Source organism: Oncorhynchus kisutch, linkage group LG29, assembly GCF_002021735.2.
Source record: "Oncorhynchus kisutch isolate 150728-3 linkage group LG29, Okis_V2, whole genome shotgun sequence".
NCBI lineage: Eukaryota > Metazoa > Chordata > Actinopteri > Salmoniformes > Salmonidae > Oncorhynchus > Oncorhynchus kisutch.
This window is the reverse complement of record NC_034202.2, coordinates 41,550,808-41,568,435: the sequence shown is the minus strand read 5'-3', so window position 1 is coordinate 41,568,435 and position 17,628 is coordinate 41,550,808. Positions and strand designations below refer to the sequence as shown.

At 43.6% G+C, this 17,628-nt stretch overlaps 1 protein-coding gene across 1 annotated transcript in view; it reads right to left on the bottom strand.

Annotated features, from left to right (window-relative positions):
- polq (polymerase (DNA directed), theta) overlaps nt 1-17,628 on the bottom strand; it is an 84,905-nt gene that overhangs the window by 37,858 nt on the left and 29,419 nt on the right. Inside the window, 3 exon segments of the mRNA XM_031809091.1 lie at nt 1,336-1,529; nt 1,930-2,313; nt 11,324-11,466. Coding sequence (XP_031664951.1) covers nt 1,336-1,529; nt 1,930-2,313; nt 11,324-11,466 — 721 coding nt within the window.

Genomic DNA, 17,628 nt, shown 5'->3' with positions numbered 1-17,628 from the left:
AACTATAACAAGGCAGTAGGACTATAACAAGGCAGCAGGGCTATAACAAGGCAGTAGGGCTATAACAAGGCAGTAGGACTATAACAAGGCAGTAGGGCTATAACAAGGCAGCAGGGCTATAACAAGGCAGTAGGGCTATAACAAGGCAGTAGGGCTATAACAAGGCAGTAGGCTACATGTCAATGTTCGTTCCATAGGGAAAACACCGTTGCTAATATGACTAGAGTTGTGTTTTATGACTAGGATTATCAACTACTAGGATTATCAACTACTAGGATTATCAACTACTAGGATTATCAACCACTAGGATTATCAACCACTAGGATTATCAACCACTAAGATTATCAACTACTAGGATTATCAACTACTAGGATTATCAACTACTAGGATTATCAACTACTAGGATTATCAACCACTAGGATTATCAACCACTAGGATTATCAACTACTAGGATTATCAACCACTAGGATTATCAACTACTAAGATTATCAACTACTAGGATTATCAACTACTAGGATTATCAACCACTCTGATGGGTTGGTATTATAAGAAGGATTATCAACTACTAGGATGATCAACTACTAGGATGATCAACCACTAGGATTATCAGCTACTAGGATTATCAACCACTAGGATTATCAACTACTAGGATTATCAACTACTAGGATTATCAACTACTAGGATTATCAACCACTCTGATGGGTTGGTATTATAAGAAGGATTATCAACTACTAGGATGATCAACAACTAGGATGATCAACTTACTAGGATGATCAACTACTAGGATGATCAACTACTAGGATGATCAACTACTCTGATGGGTTGGTAATATAACTAGGGTTATCAACAACTAGGATTAAAAACTACTCTGATGGGTTGGTATTATAACTAGGATTATAGGCTACTGGTTTCAATGGTATATAGAAGTCTTTATATAATAATAGGCTACTGGTTTCAATGGTATATAGAAGTCTTTATTAATTAATAGACTACTGGTTTCAATGGTATATAGAAGTCTTTATTAAATAATAGACTACTGGTTTCAATGGTATATAGAAGTCTTTATTAAATAATAGACTACTGGTTTCAATGGTATATAGAAGTCTTTATTAAATAATAGACTGCCTGTTTGGTTGTATTCTGGCTACTTTGAAGCCAGGTGAGACCGGCTGAAGCAGCAGCTCTCACTACATCCGCTGGTATTAAACAATGGGATTTGTTTTTTCTCTACCGGGAAAATTTTGCCAGCGCAAATTTTATTGATCAACTTTTAATTCCAAAATGTTTTTCTCTCCAAAAGCTATGGGAAACCTTGGTGTGTGTGTTATGCTGTACCGTTTGTGTATGGCCATCTGTCGTCTCTGTCTGTCTGTCTTGGCGATCAGTTTCCCGCTAACAGACCGAGCCAAGAAGCTCTCCTGAACACCCACCAGCTCTGCTACTCTCTTATTGGATGAGCCAAGCCCCTCCCACAGACACCAGAACTGGTACCAGTCTATTGTGGTCCACTCAGCAAACACAGGAGTTATCTGGAGGATACAAACACAGGAGTTATCTGGAGGATACAAACACAGTGGAGGATACAAACACAGGAGTTATCTGGAGGACACAAACACAGGATATATCTGGAGGATACAAACACAGGGGTTATCTGGAGGATACAAACACAGGGGTTATCTGGAGGATACAAACACAGGGGTTATCTGGAGGATACAAACACAGGGGTTATCTGGAGGATACAAACACAGGGGTTATCTGGAGGATACAAACACAGGGGTTATCTGGAGGATACAAACACAGGGGTTATCTGGAGGATACAAACACAGGGGTTATCTGGAGGATACAAACACAGGATATATCTGGAGGATACAAACACAGGGGTTATCTGGAGGATACAAACACAGGGGTTGTCTGGAGGATGGGGGGTACCTGGTAGAGTGTGTGTAGGTCGTTGTCCAATACGAAGCTCTTCATGGCTCTCTGTAGATCTGAGAAGATGCCCAGTGCCTCGGGAGGCGAGAGAGAGGAGGAGAGGGTGGCAGAACCCAGGTGGGTGGGGCAGTACCTCTCTTGTCCTCCTGCCCCCCCCCTCTCATCCCACTCTCCCCCTCTCCCCCTCTCATTATCCTCTCTTTGGATAGATATGAACTCATTCTCAATCAACCATTCCACGCATGCCTCTATCGCTCCCTCCCGCACTCCTCCTCCCGTCTCCCCTCCTGTGGTGTCAGAGCGGGCACCAGCAGCCAGCAGCGTACAGGAAGCATAAAGCCTCACATCCTGGGGAGAGCTGGCCACGCCCCCAACAATGATCTGACAGGAGACAGATAGATACTGTAGGTGACAGGTACATACTGTAGGTGACAGGTATAGACTGTAGGTGACAGGTATATACCGTAGGTGACAGGTATATACTGTAGGTGACAGGTATATACTGTAGGTGACAGGTATATACTGTAGGTGACAGGTATATACTGTAGGTGACAGGTACATACTGTAGGTGACAGGTATATACTGTAGGTGACAGGTATATACTGTAGATGACAGGTATAGACTGTTGGTGAAAGGTATATACTGTAGGTGACACGTACAGGTATAGACTGTAGGTGACACGTACAGGTACAGACTGTAGGTTTACAGGTACATACTGTAGGTGACAGGTACATACTGTAGGTGACAGGTACATACTGTAGGTGACAGGTACATACTGTAGGTGACAGGCATAGACTGTAGGTGACAGGCATAGACTGTAGGTGACAGGTATAGACTGTAGGTGACAGGTATAGACTGTAGGTGACAGGTATAGACTGTAGGTGACAGGTATAGACTGTAGGTGACAGGTATATACTGTAGGTGACAGGTACAGGTATATACTGTAGGTGACAGGTATATACTGTAGGTGACAGGTATATACTGTAGGTGACAGGTACATACTGTAGGTGACAGGTATATACTGTAGGTGACAGGTACAGGTATATACTGTAGGTGACAGGTACATACTGTAGGTGACAGGTACATACTGTAGGTGACAGGTACATACTGTAGGTGACAGGTACATACATATACTGTAGGTGACACGTACAAGTATATACTGTAGGTGACACGTACAGGTATAGACTGTAGGTGACAGGTACATACTGTAGGTGACAGGTACAGACTGTAGGTGACAGGTATATACTGTAGGTGACAGGTATATACTGTAGGTGACAGGTACAGACTGTAGGTGACAGGTATAGACTGTAGGCGACAGGTACAGGTATATACTGTAGGCGACAGGTATATACTGTAGGTGACAGGTATATACTGTAGGTGACAGGTACAAGTATATACTGTAGGTGACAGGTACAGGTATAGACTGTAGGTGACAGGTATAGACTGTAGGTGACAGGTACATACTGTAGGTGACAGGTACAGGTATATACTGTAGGTGACAGGTACAAACTGTAGGTGACAGGTACATACTGTAGGTGACAGGTACAGGTACATACTGTGACAGGTATAGACTGTAGGTGACAGGTATAGACTGTAGGTGACAGGTATAGACTGTAGGTGACAGGTATAGACTGTAGGTGACAGGTACAGACTGTAGGTGACAGGTATAGACTGTAGGCGACAGGTACAGGTATATACTGTAGGCGACAGGTATATACTGTAGGTGACAGGTATATACTGTAGGTGACAGGTACAAGTATATACTGTAGGTGACAGGTACAGGTATAGACTGTAGGTGACAGGTATAGACTGTAGGTGACAGGTACATACTGTAGGTGACAGGTACATACTGTAGGTGACAGGTACATACTGTAGGTGACAGGTACAGGTATATACTGTAGGTGACAGGTACAAACTGTAGGTGACAGGTACATACTGTAGGTGACAGGTACAGGTACATACTGTGACAGGTATAGACTGTAGGTGACAGGTATAGACTGTAGGTGACAGGTATAGACTGTAGGTGACAGGTATATACTGTAGGTGACAGGTATATACTGTAGGTGACAGGTACATACTGTAGGTGACAGGTATATACTGTAGGTGACAGGTACAGGTATATACTGTAGGTGACAGGTACATACTGTAGGTGACAGGTATATACTGTAGGTGACAGGTACATACATATACTGTAGGTGACACGTACAAGTATATACTGTAGGTGACACGTACAGGTATAGACTGTAGGTGACAGGTACATACTGTAGGTGACAGGTACAGACTGTAGGTGACAGGTATATACTGTAGGTGACAGGTATATACTGTAGGTGACAGGTACAGACTGTAGGTGACAGGTATAGACTGTAGGCGACAGGTACAGGTATATACTGTAGGCGACAGGTATATACTGTAGGTGACAGGTATATACTGTAGGTGACAGGTACAAGTATATACTGTAGGTGACAGGTACAGGTATAGACTGTAGGTGACAGGTATAGACTGTAGGTGACAGGTACATACTGTAGGTGACAGGTACATACTGTAGGTGACAGGTACAGGTATATACTGTAGGTGACAGGTACAAACTGTAGGTGACAGGTACATACTGTAGGTGACAGGTACAGGTACATACTGTGACAGGTATAGACTGTAGGTGACAGGTATAGACTGTAGGTGACAGGTATAGACTGTAGGTGACAGGTATAGACTGTAGGTGACAGGTACAGACTGTAGGTGACAGGTACAGGTATATACTGTAGGCGACAGGTATATACTGTAGGTGACAGGTATATACTGTAGGTGACAGGTACAAGTATATACTGTAGGTGACAGGTACAGGTATAGACTGTAGGTGACAGGTATAGACTGTAGGTGACAGGTACATACTGTAGGTGACAGGTACATACTGTAGGTGACAGGTACATACTGTAGGTGACAGGTACAGGTATATACTGTAGGTGACAGGTACAAACTGTAGGTGACAGGTACATACTGTAGGTGACAGGTACAGGTACATACTGTGACAGGTAGACTGTAGGTGACAGGTAGACTGTAGGTGACAGGTATAGACTGTAGGTGACAGGTATAGACTGTAGGTGACAGGTATAGACTGTAGGTGACAGGTATAGACTGTAGGTGACAGGTATAGACTGTAGGTGACAGGTATAGACTGTAGGTGACAGGTACAGGTATAGACTGTAGGTGACAGGTCTAGACTGTAGGTGACAGGTACAGGTATAGACTGTAGGTGACAGGTATAGACTGTAGGTGACAGGTATAGACTGTAGGTGACAGGTACAGGTATAGACTGTAGGTGACAGGTATAGACTGTAGGTGACAGGTACAGGTATAGACTGTAGGTGACAGGTATAGACTGTAGGTGACAGGTACAGGTATAGACTGTAGGTGACAGGTATAGACTGTAGGTGACAGGTACAGGTATAGACTGTAGGTGACAGGTATAGACTGTAGGTGACAGGTACAGGTATAGACTGTAGGTGACAGGTATAGACTGTAGGTGACAGGTACAGGTATAGACTGTAGGTGACAGGTATAGACTGTAGGTGACAGGTACAGGTATAGACTGTAGGTGACAGGTATAGACTGTAGGTGACAGGGATAGACTGTAGGTGACAGGTATAGACTGTAGGTGACAGGGATAGACTGTAGGTGACAGGTATAGACTGTAGGTGACAGGTACAGACTGTAGGTGACAGGTACAGACTGTAGGTGACAGGTACAGGTATAGACTGTAGGTGACAGGTATATACTGTAGGTGACAGGTATATACTGTAGGTGACAGGTACAGACTGTAGGTGACAGGTATAGACTGTAGGTGACAGGTATAGACTGTAGGTGACAGGTACAGGTATAGACTGTAGGTGACAGGTACAGGTATAGACTGTAGGTGACAGGTATAGACTGTAGGTGACAGGGATAGACTGTAGGTGACAGGGATAGACTGTAGGTGACAGGTATAGACTGTAGGTGACAGGTATAGACTGTAGGTGACAGGTACAGACTGTAGGTGACAGGTACAGACTGTAGGTGACAGGTACAGGTATAGACTGTAGGTGACAGGTACAGACTGTAGGTGACAGGTATAGACTGTAGGTGACAGGTATAGACTGTAGGTGACAGGTATAGACTGTAGGTGACAGGTATAGACTGTAGGTGACAGGTACAGGTATAGACTGTAGGTGACACGTACAGGTACAGACTGTAGGTTTACAGGTACATACTGTAGGTGACAGGTACATACTGTAGGTGACAGGTACATACTGTAGGTGACAGGTACATACTGTAGGTGACAGGTACATACTGTAGGTGACAGGCATAGACTGTAGGTGACAGGTATAGACTGTAGGTGACAGGTATAGACTGTAGGTGACAGGTATAGACTGTAGGTGACAGGTATATACTGTAGGTGACAGGTATATACTGTAGGTGACAGGTATATACTGTAGGTGACAGGTATATACTGTAGGTGACAGGTATATACTGTAGGTGACAGGTATATACTGTAGGTGACAGGTATATACTGTAGGTGACAGGTATATACTGTAGGTGACAGGTATATACTGTAGGTGACAGGTACAGGTATATACTGTAGGTGACAGGTACATACTGTAGGTGACAGGTACATACTGTAGGTGACAGGCATAGACTGTAGGTGACAGGCATAGACTGTAGGTGACAGGTATAGACTGTAGGTGACAGGTATAGACTGTAGGTGACAGGTATAGACTGTAGGTGACAGGTATAGACTGTAGGTGACAGGTACAGGTATAGACTGTAGGTGACACGTACAGGTACAGACTGTAGGTTTACAGGTACATACTGTAGGTGACAGGTACATACTGTAGGTGACAGGTACATACTGTAGGTGACAGGTATAGACTGTAGGTGACAGGTCTAGACTGTAGGTACAGGTACAGGTACATACTGTGACAGGTATATACTGTAGGTGACAGGTATAGACCGTAGGTGACAGGTATAGACTGTAGGTGACAGGTATAGACTGTAGGTGACAGGTATAGACTGTAGGTGACAGGTATAGACTGTAGGTGACAGGTCTAGACTGTAGGTACAGGTACAGGTATAGACTGTAGGTGACAGGTATAGACTGTAGGTGACAGGTATAGACTGTAGGTGACAGGTACAGGTATAGACTGTAGGTGACAGGTACAGGTATAGACTGTAGGCGACAGGTATAGACTGTAGGTGACAGGTATAGACTGTAGGTGACAGGTACAGGTATAGACTGTAGGTGACAGGTATATACTGTAGGTGACAGGTATATACTGTAGGTGACAGGTATATACTGTAGGTGACAGGTACAGACTGTAGGTGACAGGTATAGACTGTAGGTGACAGGTATAGACTGTAGGTGACAGGTACAGGTATAGACTGTAGGTGACAGGTATAGACTGTAGGTGACAGGTACAGGTATAGACTGTAGGTGACAGGTAGACTGTAGGTGACAGGTATATACTGTAGGTGACAGGTACAGGTATAGACTGTAGGTGACAGGTATAGACTGTAGGTGACAGGTATAGACTGTAGGTGACAGGTATAGACTGTAGGTGACAGGTATAGACTGTAGGTGACAGGTACAGGTATAGACTGTAGGTGACAGGTATATACTGTAGGTGACAGGTACAGGTATGTGCAGGTATAGACTGTAGGTGACAGGTATAGACTGTAGGTGACAGGTACAGGTATAGACTGTAGGTGACAGGTACAGACTATAGGTGACAGGTACAGGTATGTGCAGGTATAGACTGTAGGTGACAGGTATAGACTGTAGGTGACAGGTATAGACTGTAGGTGACAGGTATAGACTGTAGCTGACAGGTATAGACTGTAGGTGACAGGTATAGACTGTAGGTGACAGGTATAGACTGTAGGTGACAGGTATAGACTGTAGGTGACAGGTATAGACTGTAGGTGACAGGTACAGGTATAGACTGTAGGTGACAGGTATATACTGTAGGTGACAGGTACAGGTATGTGCAGGTATAGACTGTAGGTGACAGGTATAGACTGTAGGTGACAGGTATAGACTGTAGGTGACAGGTACAGGTATAGACTGTAGGTGACAGGTACAGGTATAGACTGTAGGTGACAGGTATAGACTGTAGGTGACAGGTACAGGTATGTGCAGGTATAGACTGTAGGTGACAGGTATAGACTGTAGGTGACAGGTATAGACTGTAGGTGACAGGTACAGGTATAGACTGTAGGTGACAGGTACAGGTATAGACTGTAGGTGACAGGTATAGACTGTAGGTGACAGGTAGACTGTAGGTGACAGGTATATACTGTAGGTGACAGGTACAGGTATAGACTGTAGGTGACAGGTATAGACTGTAGGTGACAGGTATAGACTGTAGGTGACAGGTATAGACTGTAGGTGACAGGTATAGACTGTAGGTGACAGGTACAGGTATAGACTGTAGGTGACAGGTATATACTGTAGGTGACAGGTACAGGTATGTGCAGGTATAGACTGTAGGTGACAGGTATAGACTGTAGGTGACAGGTACAGGTATAGACTGTAGGTGACAGGTACAGACTATAGGTGACAGGTACAGGTATGTGCAGGTATAGACTGTAGGTGACAGGTATAGACTGTAGGTGACAGGTATAGACTGTAGGTGACAGGTATAGACTGTAGCTGACAGGTATAGACTGTAGGTGACAGGTATAGACTGTAGGTGACAGGTATAGACTGTAGGTGACAGGTATAGACTGTAGGTGACAGGTATAGACTGTAGGTGACAGGTATAGACTGTAGGTGACAGGTACAGGTATAGACTGTAGGTGACAGGTATATACTGTAGGTGACAGGTACAGGTATGTGCAGGTATAGACTGTAGGTGACAGGTATAGACTGTAGGTGACAGGTATAGACTGTAGGTGACAGGTACAGGTATAGACTGTAGGTGACAGGTACAGGTATAGACTGTAGGTGACAGGTATAGACTGTAGGTGACAGGTATAGACTGTAGGTGACAGGTACAGACTGTAGGTGACAGGTACAGACTGTAGGTGACAGGTATAGACTGTAGGTGACAGGTATAGACTGTAGGTGACAGGTATAGACTGTAGGTGACAGGTATAGACTGTAGGTGACAGGTATAGACTGTAGGTGACAGGTACAGGTATGTGCAGGTATATACTGTAGATGACAGGTACAGGTATAGACTGTAGGTGACAGGTATAGACTGTAGGTGACAGGTATAGACTGTAGGTGACAGGTACAGGTATAGACTGTAGGTGACAGGTATAGACTGTAGGTGACAGGTATAGACTGTAGGTGACAGGTATAGACTGTAGGTGACAGGTATAGACTGTAGGTGACAGGTATAGACTGTAGGTGACAGGTACAGACTGTAGGTGACAGGTATAGACTGTAGGTGACAGGTATAGGTATAGACTGTAGGTGACAGGTACAGGTATAGACTGTAGGTGACAGGTATAGACTGTAGGTGACAGGTACAGGTATAGACTGTAGGTGACAGGTACAGGTATAGACTGTAGGTGACAGGTACAGGTATAGACTGTAGGTGACAGGTACAGGTATAGACTGTAGGTGACAGGTACAGGTATAGACTGTAGGTGACAGGTATAGACTGTAGGTGACAGGTATAGACTGTAGGTGACAGGTACAGGTATAGACTGTAGGTGACAGGTATAGACTGTAGGTGACAGGTATAGACTGTAGGTGACAGGTATAGACTGTAGGTGACAGGTATAGACTGTAGGTGACAGGTATAGACTGTAGGTGACAGGTATAGACTGTAGGTGACAGGTACAGACTGTAGGTGACAGGTATAGACTGTAGGTGACAGGTACAGGTATAGACTGTAGGTGACAGGTACAGGTATGTGCAGGTAACGGCCAAAATAAAGGAAAAACCTGAGTAAATTAGGGACACACAGAAAGCAGGTGTGGGAAAATAAGCAATTAACATCCCATCATGCTTAGGTTTATGTATAAAATGCTGAGTAAGCGTTGAAAAGAGGGGTGATTGTTCGGGCACGTTTGACAGGACACTTCTGGGAGATTCCAGAGTGGTGCCTGAGACAGCGTTTTCCACCACCATCAACAAAACACCAAATAGTGGAATGTCTCGTGGAAGAATGGTGTCACATCCCTCCAATAGAGTTCCAGACACTTGTAAAATGTTGCCTCTATTTTGGCAGTTACCTGTAGCTGTATAAGACACAGAGGTAGATAGAGGTACCATCTTTGCATATGTGACACCGTGGGCAGCGCCACTGAGGACCATCGCCATTTTCTTCTACTTCTATGAGTCAGTAAACAAACTAAAAAGGTGCATACTGCCCCCTGGAGGGTGTTGTCTGAACAGGTTTAAAGACAAGGTTGGTGATTTACTGCCCCCTGTAGGGTGTTGTCTGAACAGGTATAAAGGTTGGTGATTTACTGCCACCTGGAGGATGATGTCTGAACAGGTATAAAGGCAAGGTTGGTGATTTACTGCCCCCTGGAGGGTGTTGTCTGAACAGGTATAAAGGTTGGTGATTTACTGCCACCTGGAGGATGATGTCTGAACAGGTATAAAGGCAAGGTTGGTGATTTACTGCCCCCTGGAGGGTGTTGTCTGAACAGGTATAAAGGTTGGTGATTTACTGCCACCTGGAGGATGATGTCTGAACAGGTATAAAGGCAAGGTTGGTGATTTACTGCCCCCTGGAGGGTGTTGTCTGAACAGGTATAAAGGTTGGTGATTTACTGCCACCTGGAGGATGATGTCTGAACAGGTATAAAGGCAAGGTTGGTGATTTACTGCCCCCTGGAGGGTGTTGTCTGAACAGGTATAAAGGTTGGTGATTTACTGCCACCTGGAGGATGATGTCTGAACAGGTATAAAGGCAAGGTTGGTGATTTACTGCCCCTGGAGGGTGTTGTCTGAACAGGTTTAAAGACAAGGTTGGTGATTTACTGCCCCCTGGAGGATGATGTCTGAACAGGTTTAAACAAGGTTGGTGATTACTGCCCCCTGTAGGGTGTTGTCTGAACAGGTATGAAGAAAAGGTTGGTGATTTACTGCCCCCTGTAGGGTGTTGTCTGAACAGGTATGAAGAAAAGGTTGGTGATTTACTGCCCCCTGGAGGGTGTTGTCTGAACAGGTATAAATCAAGGTTGGTGATTTACTGCCCCCTGCAGTTAATGAATTATTTTCTCAGGGGGTATAATTCCCTTGGCTGATCCCTCCTGTTGACCTAACTACTTCAAAATGGAGATGGTCCTCAATGACGCTGTCCATACTACAACAGGCTGTGTTGCACGTGAGCTGTCTATCCAAGTCTATGGTAATAAATGTACAAATAAAATTCATATTTCAGTGGTTAGAGGTCAGTACCTCCAGGATGGCTCGGAGCATGCTGGTGGTTAGGCCCTCCCCCTCCCTCTTCACCAGGCAGCTGCTGATTGGCTGCAGAGAGCCCTGGAGAAGACACACACCCTTTTGACGCTCCGTCTCCTTACACACCAACACACTCTCCCCTAGATGAGGTAAAGGGATGAGGGAGAGTGGGGGGGGGGGGGGGAGAAAGGGGGTGAGGGAAAGGACGGGGGGTGCGAGAGGGAGGGGGGGAAACAGGTCGAGACATTTTCAATTGTCTTCCTGTCCTCCACCCCTCCTCAGACACAGAGATGCATTCAATTACTGGGATTGAAATGTTTATTTAATTCTGTGTCCTCACCCCTCTCCCTCATCCCTTTCCCCCTCCTCACCCGGAGTGTCGACTGCCATTGAAAATTCATTGAGATGAAGTCGTCTCAGTGTATGGACGCTACTTCTCTAAAATGGTGATATTTGTTAGTGTCTGCTGTGGTATGTTTATTTAATGTTGGATTGAATAAAGAAAACCAGCTGGATGCCAGTACGGTGCAATCTTTGTGAATTAGTTACAGAAAATATATACAAACTAATTAATACATACGAATATTCATCCTACACTGTCTATGAGACCGAAGTTCCCAGGCAACTGATTGATCAGACATTCTACAAGAGACTCACTTACAAACCCCACAAAACAACTGTTGGCTGTAATAAACAGACTGTCACCAAGGGCATGCATAATGGTGACATCACCAAAAGAGAACACAGATTATTGGTGCGTAAAAACAGCTCCAAAGTGGGAATCTGCCATCCCAAAAATAATGTTTCATTATCTACATCCCCAGAGGACCAGGTTTAGCAGAAGGCAGGAAGATATCTGCTCAAATCAAATCAAATTGTATTGGTCACATATACATATTTAGCAGATGTTATTGTGGGTGTTGCGAAATGCTTGTGTTTCTAGCTCCAACAGTAATATCTAACTAAATGCTTGTGTTTCTAGCTCCAACAGTAATATCTAACTAAATGCTTGTGTTTCTAGCTCCAACAGTAGTATCTAACTAAATGCTTGTGTTTCTAGCTCCAACAGTAATATCTAACTAAATGCTTGTGTTCCTAGCTCCAACAGTACAGTAGTATCTAACTAAATGCTTGTGTTTCTAGCTCCAACAGTACAGTAGTATCTAACTAAATGCTTGTGTTTCTAGCTCCAACAGTACAGTAGTATCTAACTAAATGCTTGTGTTTCTAGCTCCAACAGTAATATCTAACTAAATGCTTGTGTTTCTAGATCCAACAGTGCAGTAGTATCTAACTAAATGCTTGTGTTTCTAGCTCCAACAGTGCAGTAGTATCTAACTAAATGCTTGTGTTCCTAGCTCCAACAGTGCAGTAGTATCTAACTAAATGCTTGTGTCTAGCTCCAACAGTACAGTAATATCTAACTAAATGATTGTGTTCCTAGCTCCAACAGTACAGTAGTATCTAACTAAATGCTTGTGTTCCTAGCTCCAACAGTACAGTAATATCTAACTAAATGCTTGTGTTTCTAGCTCCAACAGTAATATCTAACTAAATGCTTGTGTTTCTAGCTCCAACAGTAATATCTAACTAAATGCTTGTGTTTCTAGCTCCAACAGTAATATCTAACTAAATGCTTGTGTTTCTAGCTCCAACAGTAATATCTAACTAAATGCTTGTGTTTCTAGCTCCAACAGTAATATCTAACTAAATGCTTGTGTTTCTAGCTCCAACAGTAATATCTAACTAAATGCTTGTGTTTCTAGCTCCAACAGTAATATCTAACTAAATGCTTATGTTCCTAGCTCCAACAGTGCAGTAGTACCTAACTAAATGCGTGTGTTTCTAGCTCCAACAGTAATATCTAACTAAATGCTTGTGTTTCTAGATCCAACAGTGCAGTAGTATCTAACTAAATGCTTGTGTCTAGCTCCAACAGTACAGTAATATCTAACTAAATGCTTGTGTTTCTAGTTCCAACAGTGCAGTAGTATCTAACTAAATGCTTGTGTTCCTAGCTCCAACAGTGCAGTAGTATCTAACTAAATGCTTGTGTGTCTAGCTCCAACAGTACAGTAGTATCTAACTAAATGCTTGTGTTCCTAGCTCCAACAGTGCAGTAGTATCTAACTAAATGCTTGTGTTCCTAGCTCCAACAGTGCAGTAGTATCTAACTAAATGCTTTTGTTCCTAGCTCCAACAGTACAGTAGTATCTAACTAAATGCTTGTGTTCCTAGCTCCAACAGTGCAGTAGTATCTAACTAAATGCTTGTGTTCCTAGCTCCAACAGTACAGTAGTATCTAACTAAATGCTTGTGTTCCTAGCTCCAACAGTGCAGTAGTATCTAACTAAATGCTTGTGTTCCTAGCTCCAACAGTACAGTAGTATCTAACTAAATGCTTGTGTTCCTAGCTCCAACAGTGCAGTAGTATCTAACTAAATGCTTGTGTTCCTAGCTCCAACAGTGCAGTAGTATCTAACAATTCACAACAATACACACACATTTCAAAATAAAATAATGGAATTAAGAAATATATAAACATTAGGACGAGCCATGTCGGGGTAGCATTGACTAAAATACAGTATAGACATATGAAATGTGTAAAGCAGTATGTAAACATTATTAAGGTAACCAGTGTTCCAGTATTAAGGTGACCAGTGTTCCAGTATTAAGGTGACCAGTGTTCCAGTATTAAGGTGACCAGTGTTCCAGTATTAAGGTGACCAGTATTAAGGTGACCAGTGTTCCAGTATTAAGGTGACCAGTGTTCCAGTATTAAGGTGACCAGTATTAAGGTGACCAGTGTTCCAGTATTAAGGTGACCAGTGTTCCAGTATTAAGGTGACCAGTGTTCCAGTATTAAGGTGACCAGTATTAAGGTGACCAGTGTTCCACTATTAAGGTGACCAGTGTTCCAGTATTAAGGTGACCAGTATTAAGGTGACCAGTGTTCCAGTATTAAGGTGACCAGTGTTCCAGTATTAAGATGACCAGTGTTCCAGTATTAAGGTGACCAGTGTTCCAGTATTAAGGTGACCAGTGTTCCAGTATTAAGGTGACCAGTATTAAGGTGACCAGTGTTCCAGCATTAAGGTGACCAGTGTTCCAGTATTAAGGTGACCAGTATTAAGATGACCAGTGTTCCAGTATTAAGGTGACCAGTGTTCCAGTATTAATGTGACCAGTGTACCAGTATTAATGTGACCAGTGTTCCAGTATTAAGGTGACCAGTGTTCCAGTATTAAGGTGACCAGTATTAAGGTGACCAGTGTTCCAGCATTAAGGTGACCAGTGTTCCAGTATTAAGGTGACCAGTATTAAGATGACCAGTGTTCCAGTATTAAGGTGACCAGTGTTCCAGTATTAATGTGACCAGTGTACCAGTATTAATGTGACCAGTGTACCAGTATTAAGGTGACCAGTGTTAAGGTGACCAGTATTAAGATGACCAGTGTTCCAGTATTAAGGTGACCAGTGTTCCAGTATTAAGGTGACCAGTATTAAGATGACCAGTGTTCCAGTATTAAGGTGACCAGTGTTCCAGTATTAAGGTGACCAGTATTAAGATGACCAGTGTTCCAGTATTAAGGTGACCAGTGGTCCAGCATTAAGGTGACCAGTGGTCCAGTATTAAGGTGACCAGTGTTCCAGTATTAAGGTGACTAGTGTTCCAGTATTAAGGTGACCAGTATTAAGATGACCAGTGTTCCAGTATTAAGGTGACCAGTGTACCAGTATTAAGATGACCAGTGTTCCAGTATTAAGGTGACCAGTATTAAGATGACCAGTGTTCCAGTATTAAGGTGACCAGTATTAAGGTGACCAGTGTTCCAGTATTAAGGTGACCAGTGTTCCAGCATTAAGGTGACCAGTGTTCCAGCATTAAGGTGACCAGTGTTCCAGTATTAAGGTGACCAGTGTTCCAGTATTAAGGTGACCAGTGTTCCAGTATTAAGGTGACCAGTGTTCCAGTATTAAGGTGACCAGTATTAAGATGACCAGTGTTCCAGCATTAAGGTGACCAGTGTTCCAGTATTAAGGTGACCAGTGTTCCAGTATTAAGGTGACCAGTGTTCCAGTATTAAGGTGACCAGTATTAAGATGACCAGTGTTCCAGTATTAAGGTGACCAGTGTACCAGTATTAAGGTGACCAGTATTAAGATGACCAGTGTTCCAGTATTAAGGTGACCAGTATTAAGATGACCAGTGTTCCAGTATTAAGGTGACCAGTATTAAGGTGACCAGTGTTCCAGTATTAAGGTGACCAGTGTTCCAGCATTAAGGTGACCAGTGTTCCAGTATTAAGGTGACCAGTATTAAGATGACCAGTGTTCCAGTATTAAGGTGACCAGTGTTCCAGTATTAAGGTGACCAGTGTTCCAGTATTAAGGTGACCAGTATTAAGATGACCAGTGTTCCAGTATTAAGGTGACCAGTGTTCCAGTATTAAGGTGACCAGTGTTCCAGTATTAAGGTGACCAGTGTTCCAGTATTAAGGTGACCAGTATTAAGATGACCAGTGTTCCAGTATTAAGGTGACCAGTGTACCAGTATTAAGGTGACCAGTATTAAGATGACCAGTGTTCCAGTATTAAGGTGACCAGTATTATTAAGGTGACCAGTGTTCCAGTATTAAGGTGACCAGTGTTCCAGCATTAAGGTGACCAGTGTTCCAGTATTAAGGTGACCAGTGTTCCAGTATTAAGGTGACCAGTGTTCCAGTATTAAGGAGACCAGTAATAAGATGACCAGTGTTCCAGCATTAAGGTGACCAGTGTTCCAGTATTAAGGTGACCAGTGTTCCAGTATTAAGGTGACCAGTGTACCAGTATTAAGGTGACCAGTATTAAGAGGACCAGTGTTCCAGTATTAAGGTGACCAGTGTTCCAGTATTAAGGTGACCAGTATTAAGATGACCAGTGCTCCAGTATTAAGGTGACCAGTATTAAGGTGACCAGTGTTCCAGTATTAAGGTGACCAGTGTTCCAGTATTAAGGTGACCAGTGTTCCAGTATTAAGGTGACCAGTGTTCCAGTATTAAGGTGACAAGTGTTCCAGTATTAAGGTGACCAGTATTAAGATGACCAGTGTTCCAGTATTAAGGTGACCAGTGTTCCAGTATTAAGGTGACCAGTGTTCCAGTATTAATTAATTGCGATAATTGAGAATTTCAATAAGCATTTCTCTACAGCTGGCCATGCGTTCCACCTGGCTACCCCTACCCCGGTCAACTGCCCGGCACCCTCTACAGCAACCCGCCAAAGCCCCCACCATTTCTACTTCACCCAAATCCAGATAGCTGGTGTTCTGAAAGAGCTACAAAATCTGGACACCTACAAATCAGCTGGGCTAGACAATCTGGACCCTCTCTTTCTAAAATTATCTGCCGAAATTGTTGCAACCCCTATTACTAGCCTGTTCAACCTCTTATCGTATCGTCTGAGATCCCCAAAGATTTAAAGCTGCCATGATCATCCCACTCTTCAAAGGGGGAGACACTCTTGACCCAAACTGCTACAGACCTATATCTATCCTGCCCTGCCTTTCTAAGGTCTTCGAAAGCAAAGATAACAAACAGACTACCGACCATTTCGAATCCCACCGTACCTTCTCCTCTATGCAATCTGGTTTCCGAGCTGGTCATGGGTGCACCTTAGCCACGCTCAAGGTCCTAAACGACATCATAACCGCCATCGATAAGAGACAATACTGTGCAGCTGTATTCATCGACCTGGCTAAGGCTTTCGACTCTGTCAATCATAACATTCTTATTGGCAGACTCAACAGCCTTGGTTTCTCAAATGACTGCCTCGCCTGGTTCACCAACTACTTCTCTGACAGAGTTCAGTCAGTCTCTATGGGGGTGCCACAGGGTTCAATTCTCGGACCGACTATCTTCTCTGTATACATCAATGATGTTTCTCTGATCCACCTCTACGCAGACAACACCATTCTGTATACTTCTGGCCCTTCTTTGGACACTGTGTTAACAACCCTCCAGGCAAGCTTCAATGATGTGCTGCAGAGATGGTTGTCCTTCTGGAAGTTTTCCCATCTCCACAGAGGAACTCTGGAGCTCTGTCAGAGTGACCATTGGGTTCTTGGTTACCTCCCTGACCAAGGCCCTTCTCCCTCGATTGCTCAGTCTAGGAAGAGTCTTGGTGGTTCCAAACTTCTTCCGTTTAAGAATGATGGAGGACAATGTGTTCTTGGACCTTCAATGCTGCCGAAATGTATTGGTACCCTTCCCCAGATATGTGCATCAACACAATCCTGTCTCAGAGCTCTACGGACAATT